The 15,682-nt window shown below is 38.8% G+C and overlaps 1 protein-coding gene across 3 annotated transcripts in view; it reads left to right on the top strand.

Moving 5' to 3' along the window:
- The window catches only part of SPAST (spastin), a 46,082-nt gene that overhangs the window by 15,015 nt on the left and 15,385 nt on the right, over positions 1-15,682 (top strand). For 2 of the 3 annotated variants that reach the window (XM_006094350.3, XM_023758599.1), the window contains exons 4-12: positions 2,924-3,019; positions 4,628-4,815; positions 5,596-5,729; positions 6,015-6,108; positions 8,322-8,396; positions 9,996-10,067; positions 12,727-12,802; positions 13,047-13,138; positions 13,294-13,373. In XM_006094350.3, coding sequence (XP_006094412.1) covers positions 2,924-3,019; positions 4,628-4,815; positions 5,596-5,729; positions 6,015-6,108; positions 8,322-8,396; positions 9,996-10,067; positions 12,727-12,802; positions 13,047-13,138; positions 13,294-13,373 — 907 coding nt within the window. The remainder of the gene's footprint in view (positions 1-2,923; positions 3,020-4,627; positions 4,816-5,595; positions 5,730-6,014; positions 6,109-8,321; positions 8,397-9,995; positions 10,068-12,726; positions 12,803-13,046; positions 13,139-13,293; positions 13,374-15,682) is intronic. The other variant, XM_023758600.1, reaches the window with a different exon arrangement.

The raw sequence follows: 15,682 nt of genomic DNA on the forward strand, positions 1-15,682 counted from the left end.
TTTTTAAAATAGGTGATACAGGCACATGCCACAAAAGTTTAAAGTATAGAAATTAATCATCCCATAATATTCTCCAACCACTACTTTCCCTTCCCCAGGGGCAGCTGCTGTCACCAGTTTCTCTGTATCCTTTTTTTTTTTTTTAATTTATTGATTTTTTTACAGAGAGGAAGGGAGAGGGATAGAGAGTTAGAAACATCGATGAGAGAGAAACATCAATCGGCCGCCTCCTGCACACCCCCAACTGGGGATGTGCCCGCAACCAAGGTACATGCCCTTGACCGGAATCCAACCTGGGACCTTTCAGTCCGTAGGCCGACGCTCCATCCACTGAGCCAAACCGGTTTGGCTCTCTGTATCCTTTTTATGGATTTTATAAAGAGGAAGGGAGAGGAATAGAGAGCTAGAAACTCTATGAGAAACATCGATCAGCTGCCACCTGTACGCCCCCTACTGGGGATTGAGCCTGCAACCAAGGTACATGCCCTTGACCAGAATCGAACCAGGGACCTTCAGTCTGAGGGCTGATGCTCTATGCACTGAGCCAAACTGGTTCGGGTTCTCTGCATCCTTTTTAGAGATAATCTTTGTGTATAGTACTAATTCTCCCCTTATGGTTTTGTTTTCTGTAGTTTCAGTTACCTGCAGTCAACTGCAATCTAAAAATATTAAATGGAAAATTCCAGAAAGAAACAGTGTATAATTAAATTGCATGCTGTTCTGAGTAGCATGATGAAATCTCAAGTCTTCTCACTCTGTCCCTTTGTAAATCATCCCTTTGCCCAGCACATCCACACTGTATTTGCTACTTGCCTATTAGTCACTTAGTAGCCGTCTCAGTGATCAGATCAGTTTTTAGAGAGAGACCACATTCATATAACTTTTATTACAGTATAGTGTAATTGTTCTATTTTGTTAGTTATTGCTGCTAATCTGTTACTGTGCCTAATTTGTAAATTAAACTTTATTATAGGTGTGTTTGTATAGGAAAATCCATAGTGTATGTAGGGTTCGGTACTATCCGTGCTTTCAGGGATCCACTGGGGGTCTTGGAATGTATCCCCTGCAGATAAAGGGAGACTACTGATACAAGTGTGCACAGATAAATGGTAAGGTATTGAACACATAGTTCTGAAGCATGCTTTAGCCATTCTGCTTTATTGCCTTTGTCTTTTTTTTTTTTTTAATATATTTTATTGATTTTTTACAGAGAGGAAGGGAGAGGGATAGAGAGTTAGAAACATCGATGGGAGAGAAACATCGATCAGCTGCCTCCTGCACACCCCCTACTTGGGATGTGCCTGCAACCAAGGTACATGCCCTTGGCCGGAATCGAACCTGGGACCTCTCAGTCCGCAGGCCGACGCTCTATCCACTGAGCCAAACCGGTTTCGGCTGCCTTTGTCTTTTGCTTGACATATGTTAAGGTAGTTGAATATGGCATTTTTTAGACACTCCTTGTAGTTTCCTTCTGTGTCATTTTAAGTACTGTTCTTTCTGAAATGTCCTTTCTTTTTATCTTTTCAAATCCTAGCCAACTCACAGCCCATTTTTTCTGGAAAGCCTTTTTAATGCTCTCTTTCTTTTATGCTATACAATCTCTTTTTTAAAAAAAATTTGTGTTGTAAGTTGCCAATTATCCTATCTAATAAAGAGGGGGATATGCTAATTGACTCTCACACTGTCGCAAAGATGGCAGCGCCCACAGCCAATAAAGAGGGAATATGCTAATTGACTGCCCCACCCTCAAAGATGGCGGCACCCACAGCCACAAGATGGCAGCGCCCAGTCCCCTCAGCCCCACCAGGAGAGGCAGGCGCGCGTCAAGGCCGGGCCTGCCCCTAGGCTGGCCCCGCCGCTCCACGTGCCTGCCTTCGGAGACCCCCAGTCCCCTCAGCCCCCCAGCCGTCCAGGGCCAGCCCGAGGCACAGGCAAGCCCGAGGCTCAGGTAACCAGGGCCGGCCGAGGCTTGCGCTGCCAGCAGTGGCAGCAGCAGAGGTGTGATGGGGCGTCGCCTTCCCCTGATCGCCAAGTCGCCTCCCGCCTCTGAGGGCTCCTGGATTGTGAGAGGGGGCAGGCTGGGCTGAGGGACCCCCTCCAGTGCATGAGTTTTCATGCACTGGGCCTCTAGTCTATAATAATAAAAGTGTGATATGCTAATTAGACCGGATAGCCAAACATCATTCCGGACTTCTGGATGAAGCCGCTGCAGCGGGGGCCGAGGCAGAGGTGGTTAGGGGTGATCAGGCAGGCAGGCGAGCAGTTAGGGCAATCAGGCAGGCAGGTGAGTGGTTAGGGGCGATCAGGCAGGCAGAGTGGTTAGGGGTGATCAGGCAGGCAGGCGAGTGGTTAGGAGCCAGTGAGCCTAAACTGGCAGTCGTTAGGGGCAATCAGGCAGGCAGGCGAGCAGTTAGAAGCCATCGGGCCTAAACTGGCAGTCGGACATCCCCTGAGGGGTCCTGGATTGCAAGAAGGTGCAGGAACCTGGGCTGAGGAACCCCCCTCTCATGCATGAATTTTGTGCACCGGGCCTCTAGTATTTAATAAATATATGGATGGTATAAACCATATTCATTTATTTATCTCCATGCTGCTCTTTCTACCCAATGACTTGGACATACTAGATTTTCAGAAAATATTTGCTGGTGATAATAGTGATATGGAACTGCCTCAGGTTACCAAACCTGAATAAGGCATATTTTTAACATAGCCATTCATTTGTTAATTTCTGTTGCTATTTTAATGTCTGAGTTTTTACTAATTATATTTTTAGGAGAATTTTATAAAAATGCAAGACCCTTCATCATGTAACAATCTTGTAACACTTTTAACTCATTTTTCATTTTCACATGTATCATTATGTTCATTATGTATTTTTTATTTTTGTTTATTTTGTTCTTTCTTACCCCCCTCTGTTGCATAGAGAAGCTGCAACCAGTTTTGCAATTTTCCAAATCACAAACAGACGTCTATAATGACAGTACTAACTTGACATGTCGCAATGGACAGCTCCAGTCAGGTGGGTTTAGGTTAACTAACATGTAAAATAATAAAGTTTGCATGCAAAGTAAAGTCCCACTTAACCTGATAATGTTGATTTGATTTTATAGTGGTAGTTTTGATTGTTTTTTGTTTGCACAGGGCTATGTTGAAAATACAGTATCCCTATCATTCATAGTATATAAACATGTAACAAATAAGATATAGCCATTCTCAATGTGCTTTTTTGCAACCTCTAATTTTTGAAATTATAAAATACAAAGACTCATTTTTCTAAGTTTAAATTATTCTTTTGTTTCTATTGTATTTTTAGCTTTTGTGGTTTTTTCCATGGGTAGCTAAACCAGGTTTTTATGAAGAGGTGTTTTTGTAAGATAAATTTTTATTTTTCTTATAAATCAGTTTTCATGTATGCTATACATGAATGTTTTATCATAATACCTGCTAGAAAAAAATTGAAGCTGAATTCACAAAGTGAGGAGAAACACTGAAGTACTATTTTTTATTATGGGTTAAATTTGTTTTTCATGAACTTTCAGGTATGAACTCTTACAGAATGTTAAATGCTTTTTAAATTTTGTTTTGGTGGGAAGAATCTTCCTTTCCTAGGTTCTCTGACATCTTGGTCAGTTTTATTGGTCACTTATTCAACATTAGTTTCATGTCCAGAGCTTAAATTTTATTGATGTAAATATTGCTTTGTTTAAATTATAGTAAATTTTTTAAAAAAAGGAAGAAACACCCTTAGTCCAGACTGTAAGACCACTGCCTTCTTTAGTCATATGTAATACAAAACTTACAAGATTTCAATAGAGAAAAGTTAGTGTAAGTGTATTTCTATAGATGAAAGAGACAGTTGGTCATTAACGAAATCTTTCCCTGTGGTTTCAGTGATCCCTTAGATTTTTCACTTAGGTTTGGTTTCCAGTTCAGAGCTCTGCATCAGTAGCTGTATTTCTCTTCTCATTTCTTCCTGTACCTGACTTAAAATAACATTTCAAGTATAGAGATAAATATTTTATCTGTTTCTCTTAGCACTGCTGTGAAACGCTGACATTTTCATAAGGAACTTTTTGAAAAGAAAGAAATGTAAGAATTTACCACATATAAATAGTTAAGCTTCCAAAGTACAGATTTGAGATCCTAATAATCCTACCAGGATAAACGGCAAAAATTTCCTAGCCTTGAAAAGCTTATATGCATTCCCGTTGTTGTCTAGATTCTCTTTACTTCATTCCACGGGCGTGGTCCCCTTATATTTTTCTGCCAAGCAAAATTTTTATTTATTTCTTAAATAAATTATACACACACACACACACACACACACACACATATTGATTTTAGAGAAGAAGGGAGAGAAAGATAGAAACATCAATGATGAGAGAGAATCATTGATTGGCTGCCTCCTGCACGTCCCCTACTGGGGTTCAAGCCCACAACATGGGCATGTGCCCTTGACCGGGCCCATTGCTTGATTCTTGTTTGTGACCTGACCAGGGATTGAACCTGCAACCTTTGCATATGGGTATTACGCTCTAACCAACTGAGCTACTTAGTTTTTATTATTACTTTTATAATGTTAAACCACAATTTTCTAACCATAGCGATTTTACTATTTCCTTAATAGAAAGTGGAGCAGTTCCAAAAAGAAAAGATCCCTTAACACACCCTAGTAATTCGCTGCCTCGTTCAAAGACAGTTATGAAAGCTGGATCCACAGGTCTTTCAGGCCACCACAGAGCACCCAGTTGCAGTGGCTTATCCATGGTTTCTGGAGTGAGACAGGGCCCTGGTCCTGCAACTGCCACTCATAAGGTATTTGGAGATAGAATTGCAAATAGAAAAATTTCAACATGATGTGCTTGCTTCAGTTTATTACAAGTACTTTATAATACCTTAAAGCAGTGGTTCTCAACCTTCCTAATGCCGCTACCCTTTAATACAATTCCTCATGTTGTGGTGACCCCCAATTTCATTGTTACAAATTGAACATAATTAAAGCATAGTGATTAATCACAAAACAGTATGTAATTATATATGTGTTTTCCGATGGGGTCGCGACCCACAGGTTGAGAACCACTGCCTTAAAGGATTGATAAGTTTCCATAAAATTGAATATAATTTTTCTTTAAAAAAAAAAAAATCAGGGCAACTTGCTGTTAAAAAGCATATCTTATTTTACCTCCTTTTGATCCTAATTAGGCTTTATTTATAGTTAGTTTGCTTATCCAGTTTTATATAATGCTATGTAGTTCATTTTAATTTTGTTATTCTTTTAATTATTTAAACCTATATAAATGTTTTGTAACATCAAACATACATACAGTTCTAACAAGGATCAAAATTACATGATTGCATTGATATAGAGCCTTTTTACCTTTTAGTAACTAAATCTCTGGATAAAATCCTCTATTAACCTACTGCATGCCAAATGTACTTCTTTAGTGAATACCATTTTATCTTGGAGTAAATAAACATTTAAAAATTTTTTATATTTTTTATATTTTTGAATCTCTGTGAACTTTAAAGTTAATTCACTTGTGAAAAGTGTAAATGTTAGGTTGTATTTTCACGTTAAAACTTGTGTCCTTTAAGAGTACACCAAAAACAAATCGAACAAATAAACCTTCAACCCCTACGACTGCTGCTCGTAAAAAGAAAGACTTGAAGAATTTTAGGAACGTGGACAGTAACCTCGCTAATCTTATAATGAATGAAATTGTAGACAAGTAAGTTTTGCAATCTGAACTATTTTGTTTTACAGTTTCTATTTTTGAATCTTATTTATAAAATGTATCATGAGTGAAATAGTTAAATACTTGTCTAATTTACATATTTAGTTCTTATAATGGTTTTTAATTACTATACGGTACATGTAGAAAATGATTGTTTTACTGATTACCTATAGTTTTCACATTAACATAAAATGACCATGTTTCATAGACCATAAACTGTATTTTATAATAACTGAAGCATATTTCTATTGTGGAGATAATTGAAATTTTGTTTCTTAGTGGAACGGCTGTTAAATTTGATGATGTAGCTGGTCAAGAATTAGCAAAACAAGCATTACAAGAAATTGTCATTCTTCCTTCTCTGAGGCCTGAGGTAAGGATTATATATTATTATTTTCTGTAACATCATCTATTACTGAATCTGTAGTAGCATTAAAGAAATGTTTGAGCTATGCTAGAATGATTAATTCATATCACAGTAGATATTTTTAGGGCAGGGAAATGATTATGTATGATACTGTAATAGTGGATTACATGATACAAACAGTGAACCCTAATGTAAACTATGGACGTTAATTAATAATAATGTATCAATATTGGTTCATTACTTAACATAAGTGTACCACACTAATGCAAGATGTTAATAATAGGAGAAATGGGAGGTTAGGAGTTATACGGGAACTCTGTACTTTTCCATTCAATTTTCTGTAAGCCTAAAACCTCTAAAAAATATATAATTTTTTAAAAAAGTTGAGTATCACCCACTTCAAATGGTTCAACACCTTGCCTGGCTGGGATGGCTCATATTGGTTGAGCATCATTCCATGCACAAAGAGGTTGCCGGTTCGATTGCTGGTCAGGGCACATTCCCCAGTTGACAGCTGGATCCTCAGTAGGGAATGTGTAGGAGTCAGCTGACGGTGTTTCTCTCTCATCAATGTTTCTATCTCTCTCTCTCTTTAGAATTAATAAAAACATATTGGGGGGGGGAGTTCATACACCTTCACTATTAATTGAAGTGTTATCAGCCTGGTGATTCACCGTTGACTCTTGCTAAACCCAATGTCCCTGAGTCTGGAGACTCTGGTTTAATTTCTCTAGAATAAAACTTCTACCTGCTTTGGTTATGGAAGAGGAATACTTGCCTAAGTGCTGTTGGTGGGGCTGGGGAAAGGCTTACAGGAACATATGTTCAGTTCTTCATACAAAATTTTAATCATTTCTGTTTTGGGCTGCCTACCTTACTGATGCTTTCTCTGGTACCCGATGCCTCCACTTCCTGAGCTTTTCCAGGTTTTTTTGTTCATACTAGAGACCTAGTGCATGAAATTCATGCACTGGGGTGGGGGGGCGGTCCCTCAGGCAGGCCTGTGCCCTCTCGCAGTCTGGGATCCCTCTCGCAGTCTGGGACCCCTCGCTCCTTACCGCCCGCCTCCTCGCTGCTCCTTAGCGCTACCCTGGAGGCAGGAGAGGCTCCCACTACCGCCGCTGCGCTCGCCAGCCATGAGCCCGGCTTCTAGCTGAGTGGCGCTCCCCCTGTAGAAGCGCACTGACCACCAGGGGGCAGCCAGGGAGCCCTCGGGGGATGTCCGATTAAAGGCTTAGGCCCCCAAGGGATCGGGTCTAAACCATTAGTTAGACATTCTTTTTTTTTTTTTTTTTAATATATATTTTATTGGTTTTTTACAGAGCGGAAGGGAGAGGGATAGAGAGTTAGAAACATCGATGAGAGAGAAACATCGATCAGCTGCCTCCTGCACACCCCCCCACTGGGGATGTGCCCACAACCAAGGTACATGCCCTTGACTTGAATCGAACCTGGGACCCTTCAGTCCACAGGCCGACGCTCTATCCACTGAGCCAAACCAGTTAGGGCAGTTGGACATTCTTAGTGCTGCCACGGAGGTGGGAGAGGCTCCTGCCACCACCTCTGCGCTGGCCAGCCATGAGCCAGCTTCTGGCTGAGTGGCACTCCCCATATGGAAGTGCACTGACCACCAGGTGGCAGCTCCTGCATTGAGCGTCTGCCCCCTGGTGGTCAGTGTGCATCATAGCAACCTGTCATTCTGCCAGTCAGTCGATTTGCATATTAGGCTTTTATTATATGGGATCATCTTGCTCCTTGTATCTAGCTATCTCTCCACAAGCAGGCACTTAGATTTTAGCTCCCTCAGCTCTGCTAAATAACTTACCACACTTTATCAATTTTCCATCTACTAACATTTGTTGTGTCTTGTGTTGTCTCCTTTCCTATTCCTTCTATTCTTTTTCTTTTGAAGATTTTTTTCTTTTTACTCATTTACTATTATTTTGGTGAGATTTCTAAAGGAAGTAAAGAAGCATACCTATGTTCAATAATATGGCTTGTTCAACAAGTTAGCTTTCATTTTGATCAATGAGGATTTGGTTTTATTTTGTTTTCTTCTGTTTTTAATAATTATACTAGTTTATTGTGTTCTCTTTAGAGCTCTGGGCAGCTCTGTTTTGGAGGATGCTACTGAAAATAGTCCTTTTTAGATGACAAATAATTTTTAAAATGCCTGGAAAAAGTATCTTTAGAATCATAATTGTGTGTATATGTTTAAGTTGTTTACAGGGCTTAGAGCTCCTGCCAGAGGATTGTTACTCTTTGGTCCACCTGGAAATGGGAAAACAATGCTGGTAAGAATTCTTTTTAAATTTGAATGTTCTATTAAGATATTAGGGCTCATAATTTTAAATAATTTTATATTGTCCCTAAATCTATTATGATTTTTTAAAAATTTATCTTTATTATTGGAAGTATTATAAATGTCACCCGAGTCGGCTATTTATGACTTGCTTTTATTTTTTTTATTTATTTTTTTAAAATATATTTTTATTGATTTTTTACAGAGAGGAAGGGAGAGAGATAGAGAGTTAGAAACATCGATGAGAGAGAAACATCGATCAGCTGCCTCCTGCACATCTCCCACTGGGGATGTGCCCGCAACCCAGGTACATGCCCTTGACCGGAATCGAACCTGGGACCCTTCATTCCACAGGCCGACGCTCTATCCACTGAGCCAAACCGGTTTCGGCATGACTTGCTTTTTTTAAAATATATTTTTATTGATTTCAGAGAAGAAGGGAGAGGGAGAGACAGATAAGAACATCAATGGTGAGAGGGAATCATTGATTGACTGCCTCCTGCACGCCCCCACAGGGGATTAAGCCTGCAACTCGGGCATGTGTCCTTGGCCGGAATTGAACCCAGGATCCTTCGGTCCACAGGCCGACGCTGTATCCACTGAGCCAAACTGGCTAGGGCTATGACTTGCTTTTTGTTAAAATATACTTTTCTAAATTTTTAAACTAGTTTTCAATGACAAAATAGATGGAAAACCATACATATTATTTTCAGTAATATGTTTGGGCAAATTAAATTTAACAGTGTAATTTTTATTATTTTCCCAATTTATTTATTTATTTATTTTTTTAATATATATTTTATTGATTTTTTACAGAGAGGAGGGGAGAGGGATAGAGAGTTAGAAACATCAATGAGAGAGAAACATCGATCAGCTGCCTCCTGCACGCCCCCCACTGGGGATGTGCCCGCAACCAGGGCACATGCCCTTGACCGGAATCGAACCTGGGACCCTTAAGTCCGCAGGCCGACGCTCTATCCGCTGAGCCAAACCGGTTAGGGCTATTTTCCCAATTTAAATAACATTTTTACCTTAGAAGAGCTTACTATATTGAGCATCTTCCTAATCCTTGATTTTTTTATCTTAACAGCTTTATTTAAATAATCAACATGATATAGACTTTTTTCCTTTTTTTTAATTGAAGTATAATTGACACACAACAGATTTTTTTTTCCTAATATCCTTTTGCCAAAAGTTACTAGGATGTGGATACCTCTTTCTTCTGCATAGCTAGATATTCTAGAGGGAAAAAGTAAATAAGGGAAGAGTAACTTTCTTAGCTGTTTATCTTTCTCTAGTTATCTTTCTATAACTAGGAAGAGAATAACACCCCCTTTATTTTTTTTATTTTTTACCTCTCCCTATCTGTTTTCCCTTAGGAAAAGAAGGGAGTGGAAAGAAGCACAGCCCTTCATAGATTTTTTTGCTCATTGCTGAGAAGGGAACACATTGCCATATACTAGTACTGGGGACTGTGTCATGCCTTATATTTTTAGAAATTCTTTTCTTATACTTAAGTTGATCAGATGTATTTATCATTTTAAAGCAAGTTATGGAACTAATATAATATTTGCCCTTGTGATTTTTAAAGGCTAAAGCAGTAGCTGCAGAATCGAATGCAACCTTCTTTAATATAAGTGCTGCAAGCTTAACTTCAAAATATGTGAGTATTTTTTCCAGTATTTTCATGTTTTAAGTTACTGTCTAAATGTTAATGTTAAATGTAAATGATAATACCATACACCAAAATACTTGTCTGTGAGTTTATACCTATTATTCAGAGATGATGAATATCACTCTTCATAGTAGTAAATCATGTACATTTTATTAAATTCTTTTAAAATTAGAATTGTTCTGTTAAATACTAGGGCTGTGTAACAAAGTACCATAAACTGGTTGACTTAAACAACAGAACTTTATTGTCTTACAGTTTTGGAGGCTAGAAATCCAAGATCAGATATTGGCAGGGTTCTCAATTGTGTAAAGTAATTAAAAGTAACTATAAAACAATACCTCTTTTCCTGGTTACATTTTGTTTCCTATGTGAAATTCTGTTAGTAAAATTGTTATTAATGTAGGTTTATCCACCTTATAAACACTGTCTTGGAAGCTGGAAGAATGGGATTCCAATCTAGCTTTTACATTCAGAGCAGGCCTTAAAGTATCACTTCAGGCCTTACTTCATTCATAAAGTGTTAATGTCATAAGAGGTGATCTCTCAGCCTGCACCCTTGAAGCTCTGAGCCTCGGTTTTTCTTGTAAAATGGGGACAGTAACGTCACATACTTGATAGAGGGACCTGACAAATAAGGAGTGAGTGGGAGCAGTCAGCCCTCGCCGGCACACGGAATCACTCAGCAGAACTATAGCTGTCATTTTCAGTGCATCTTCACACCTTGGGATTAGCGGAGGAGGAAATGGATTGGAACCCGTGGCCACCGAGTGCTGAGACCTTTGTTACTCAGGAAACGCAATCCTTCACAGTGATGTTTGGAAAACGAACACCAGGATGAGTAGAGTCTGGCCAATTTTTGCCTTGTTAAAAAACAACAACTTCCCTCTGCCCACCCCCCCCAAAAAAAAAACCACAAAACAAAACAAAGAACAAAACTATTTCTAGAGCAAGAAAGAATAAAAGTGTCTGTGTATCATTTAGGTGACTTTTGGCCAAAAAAAAAAAAAAAAAAGGCAGTGCCATTAATTAAAGCATTAATTATTTCACCTTAACAAGATCTTGGAACAGGAACTCCCAAGCTTCCCTCGGTGACTCAATAGTGTGTGAAAAGCCTGGTGCTGTCAATACCTCCACTGTCATCTTTCAAGAGTTGACCCTGTCTCCCCTCAGTGGCAACGAGGCTGCTGGGTGCCGAGTATCACACCTTCCACCACAGCATCCCAAGCAGGAAGGAATTTCCCCTCGTTCTCTTCCCCCTTAACAAATGGAAACTTTGCCAGAGAGACTTCCCATAGGTCTTAATAGCCAGAACCGGATCACATGACACCCCAACACCAATTGCTAGCAAAGGAGAATAGCTTACACAGCTGGACCCCAAAATTCAGGCTTCTGTTCAAGGAAGAAGCCTGGCCCGCAGGGGAGCCCTGGAGAACCTCGGAGACCCTACATCTGAGAACAGGACAAGAATATTTGTTTTGATAATTCCTATCTGGGGCCAGATCTTTTTTCTTTTTCTTCTTAATGAAATTTTCAATAAAAAGAATAGATGCCACCTAGGACAGGATAGTTTTTACAGATTACCCCAAATCTCATGATCCTTTTGTTAGATGCTTTGGTGAATAAAGTGGTTTTAGTATGGTTTCTTAAGAGGTGTACATAGACCTCCTGGACTACCTAGAAATATTTTGATACTAATTGACAGTGATATTGTGAGAATAAGTTTTCAAGATGTTCTTAATAGAGCAAGTTTTGTTCAGTAGAGCACTTTCTAATTTACCTGCTTTTATATAAATACTAGTAGCCCATCACGCAATATCGCGCGCAGTAGGCCGCCCGCCACTTCTGCGGGAGCAGGCGGGAACCACAGCACGCCGCCGGGATCCGCGCTGCTTCCACGGGAGGCGGAAGCGAGCCGCCGGCGCCCATGGGAGCCAGGAAGGAGCTGCGCCGCTTCTGCGGGAGCCGGGAGGGACCCACGCTGATTCCGCGGGAGGCGGGAGGGAACCGCGCTGCTTCCCTGTGAGGTGGGCCCGCCGTCTCCTCTCTGGGCCTGCGTTCGGCCACAGAGGCTACAGGCCGGCCCCCCATCCCTGTCCATGTCTGCTCCGGCTCCGGGAGGCCCGCCTGAGCCAGGGCACCCTGTCTCTGTCTCCGTCTCCGCTCTGAGCCTCACCTGCACACACAACCTCCTCCTGTCAGGTCGTGACCCGTTACGGCGTCCTGGCCTATTTTGCATATTTCCTCTTTATATGTATAGATAGATGCATGGCCTGCAATCTAGGGTTAAAGGAATATGTAGAGCATCTTTCTCTCCTCTCTTACTTTTTCTTCCCTCATGTTTTACCTTTGACTAAAAGCTATTTCATTCTCAAGTTTTAGGAATGCAGTTTCAAGCAAAACATATATTTTATTTTTATAGTACTTACCAGACTGTATTAAATAATAAATAAATGACCTATTTTGTAAAATTATAAGGGATATTTCAGTAAACTCCGGTACCCTCTTCCCAATTCCTTAAACCAAATCTTTGGTTATTGTAAAGAAAGGAAATTAAATTCCTAGGTTCTAGACTTTCAATCATGAAACTTTAAAAGCTGGAATAATGTTACATTGTATGAATGTGATAATGTGTAATGCTTTCTTTTAGGTGGGAGAAGGAGAGAAGTTGGTGAGAGCTCTTTTTGCTGTGGCTCGAGAACTTCAACCTTCAATAATTTTTATAGGTAAGAACATGTTTACCTACTAAGTTAGTTGACCCTTTGTGAAATTTCCCTCTCCATATACAAGGGGTATTATAGGAAAGCTTATTCAAAAGGAAAAAGTTTTCAAGAAAAACAACGTTAAAGACTATCTAATGAGTTGAGTAGGACCCACTGTATTAATAATTGAAGTAGTAAACTAGATTAATCTCAGATAACTCATATAGGTTGGCTTTTAATTCAAGTCTTATCCTTGTATTTCCTCTAGATGAAGTTGATAGCCTTTTGTGTGAAAGAAGAGAAGGAGAACATGATGCTAGTAGACGCCTAAAAACTGAATTTCTAATAGAATTTGATGGTGTAAGTATTAGTTATGATATTTTTAATGTGGTAACATTTCAATGTATATATTTTCCTATTAAATTATCCAAATTAGAGATACAGATATCTTTATTATGTTTTACTTCGTTATTACTTTCTCTAAAAGTCCTGAAAACAATATTTTTGGCTTATAGGTACAGTCTGCTGGAGATGACAGAGTACTTGTAATGGGTGCAACTAATAGACCACAAGAGCTTGATGAGGCTGTTCTCAGGTAGGAAGATTTATGTAGAAACACACATTTATGACAGATATGTTTAGTCATGTGTTCATCTCACGTATTTCTTATTTCCTTCACTCTCAATTTGAAAACTAAATTCAGTCTTTTCCACCTTATATTCATCCTCTGGCCTCTTGTCAACTGAAGTTTTTGAGGACAGGGCCAGCAGGATATCAGGAAAACTGCTCTTCATTTTATTGCTTTAGGCAAACTGCTTATTTCTTCTGGGTTGGATTAAATTATCCTACAACTTCAAAATTGATTCTTACCTTCTTTTACTGGGCTTCATGAGAAGCTGATAAAAACAGGTTTCATGGGAATTATGTCATATTCTCTGTTCTTATGTGTTAGAACAAATTTATCCCCTTTGTACTGGGAAGACAGTTTGATTCAGCATGAAATCATTGAGCCTTCCTTTCTTTTCCTGAGGAATCTATAACATTGTCCCATTGTTTCTAGGGTTGGATGTTGCAGTATAAAAATCTGAAGCCAGCCTACTTTTATTAATATTTATGATTAATTTAATTTTTTTCTTCGTACTGGATACAATTTCCAACTATTGAAATCTAGTTATTTGAAAAATATGTTGATTGATCTGTGTTTATTTTTCCTGGGATTTGATGTTCGTTTAAATTGATAGTTTGGAATCTCCTTTGTTTTGGGAAAGTTATTTTGAATACTATCTTTGATTTTTTTTTTCCTAATTCATTTTTCTACTAATTTTTTTTTCTACACACAACTTACGCGTTATGTTGCATCTTTTTTTCTTTCATCTCTGTAATTTCCATAATCATTTTAAACGTTTAGGTCTTTTTGTTTTGATTTGTCTGTTTTCCAGTTTGTTGTCCTTATTTCTTATCTCCTTTCTGCTACTACTTTGGTAACCTTTGTTTCTCTGGTGGTTTTTGTTTTCTTTTTTATTGCTTTCCTTATCTTTGTGGTCCATTTTTTCATCTCCCATTGTCTCATTTTCTTGAGCCTTTGTATATTCATTTTCATGAGCCCTTGTATCTCTGTGAACTCTTGTTTCATAGATTTTTTCCCATTAAATTATTATATTTCATGGAAAGCTATTTGGTTACAATTTTAATTCACTCTATGGCAGAATCCTGTTGTACATGTTCTCCATTTTATCTATGTTTTATTTATTGTATTCTTTGCTCCTATTTTGACACTATTTTTTAAAAAATTGATTGTCTTTTGCCTGTTTTGCTTTATTTTTGTTTGAATAAGGGGAGTTTTGTTTTTCTTTTTTGTTATATTTAAATTCTTTATTAGTTAAGGAATTACAAATGTGTCCTCATTCCCCTGAATAAGGGGAGTTTTTTTAAAAAACCCAATTTTGGAAGGATATTATAGGAAGAGAGCTAGAAAATTAAGATACCGAACAAGTATTTTGAGTTGTCCCATGAATACCCTGGACTGACAGGTAGTCTCACTAATTCAGTAGTAAAGCCATATCTGATAAACAAGTGTTTGTGTGTAAATAAGACATTGGGTTGATTTAGTCTTCTTCAACTAATAAAGGCAGTTTGTCATCTTGCCAGACAGACTGATATCTTACAAAGATGATATGTCTTTGAGTCTCTTTGTTCAACTTCGCCTTCCTTGCCATTGCCCTGTTATTGGCCAAGGTTCACAAGATCTACGGAGCCAGTCTTCATATGCTTGTTTAAATGTGGGGAGTTTGGTTTTATTACCCCTCAGAATATGCTCTCTTTCCTTTGGAAAACTCTATTCTCTGACATCTGTATGTAATCTGCAGTGTGTATCCTCCTTTCTCACTGTAATTTTCACTGCCCTATGCAGCCCTTTTTCATACATTTAAGTTATGTAAATATTACCTATTTAAAAATATATGAATATGTATTTTTCTTTCAGAGAGAGGAAGGGAAAGGGAAAGAAACAAATAGTAACATGATGAGAGAGAAACATTGATCGGCTGCCTCCTGCACAGCCACCCTCTGGAGATGGAGCCTGCAATCCGGGCATGTTCCCTGACTGAGAATTGAACCTGTGACCTCCTGGTGCATGGGACAATGCTCAACCAATTGAGCCACACCAGCCAGCCTGTTACCTAGTTTCTTTATGATGAAATTTACTTTTCTGTTTTTGTTGTCCTTGGTTTTAGTTGTTTTTATTTTCATAAAGACAGCAAAGATGTTTTTATTAAAATCTTATATCAGATACTTTCTTCTAAAGTGTTATTGCATGTTAAAAACATGCACATACCGCCCTAGTTGGTTTGGCTTAGTGGATAAAGCATCTGCCTGTGGATTGAAGGGTCCCGGGTTCCATTCCGG

Source organism: Myotis lucifugus, unplaced genomic scaffold (assembly GCF_000147115.1).
Source record: "Myotis lucifugus unplaced genomic scaffold, Myoluc2.0 scaffold_134, whole genome shotgun sequence".
NCBI lineage: Eukaryota > Metazoa > Chordata > Mammalia > Chiroptera > Vespertilionidae > Myotis > Myotis lucifugus.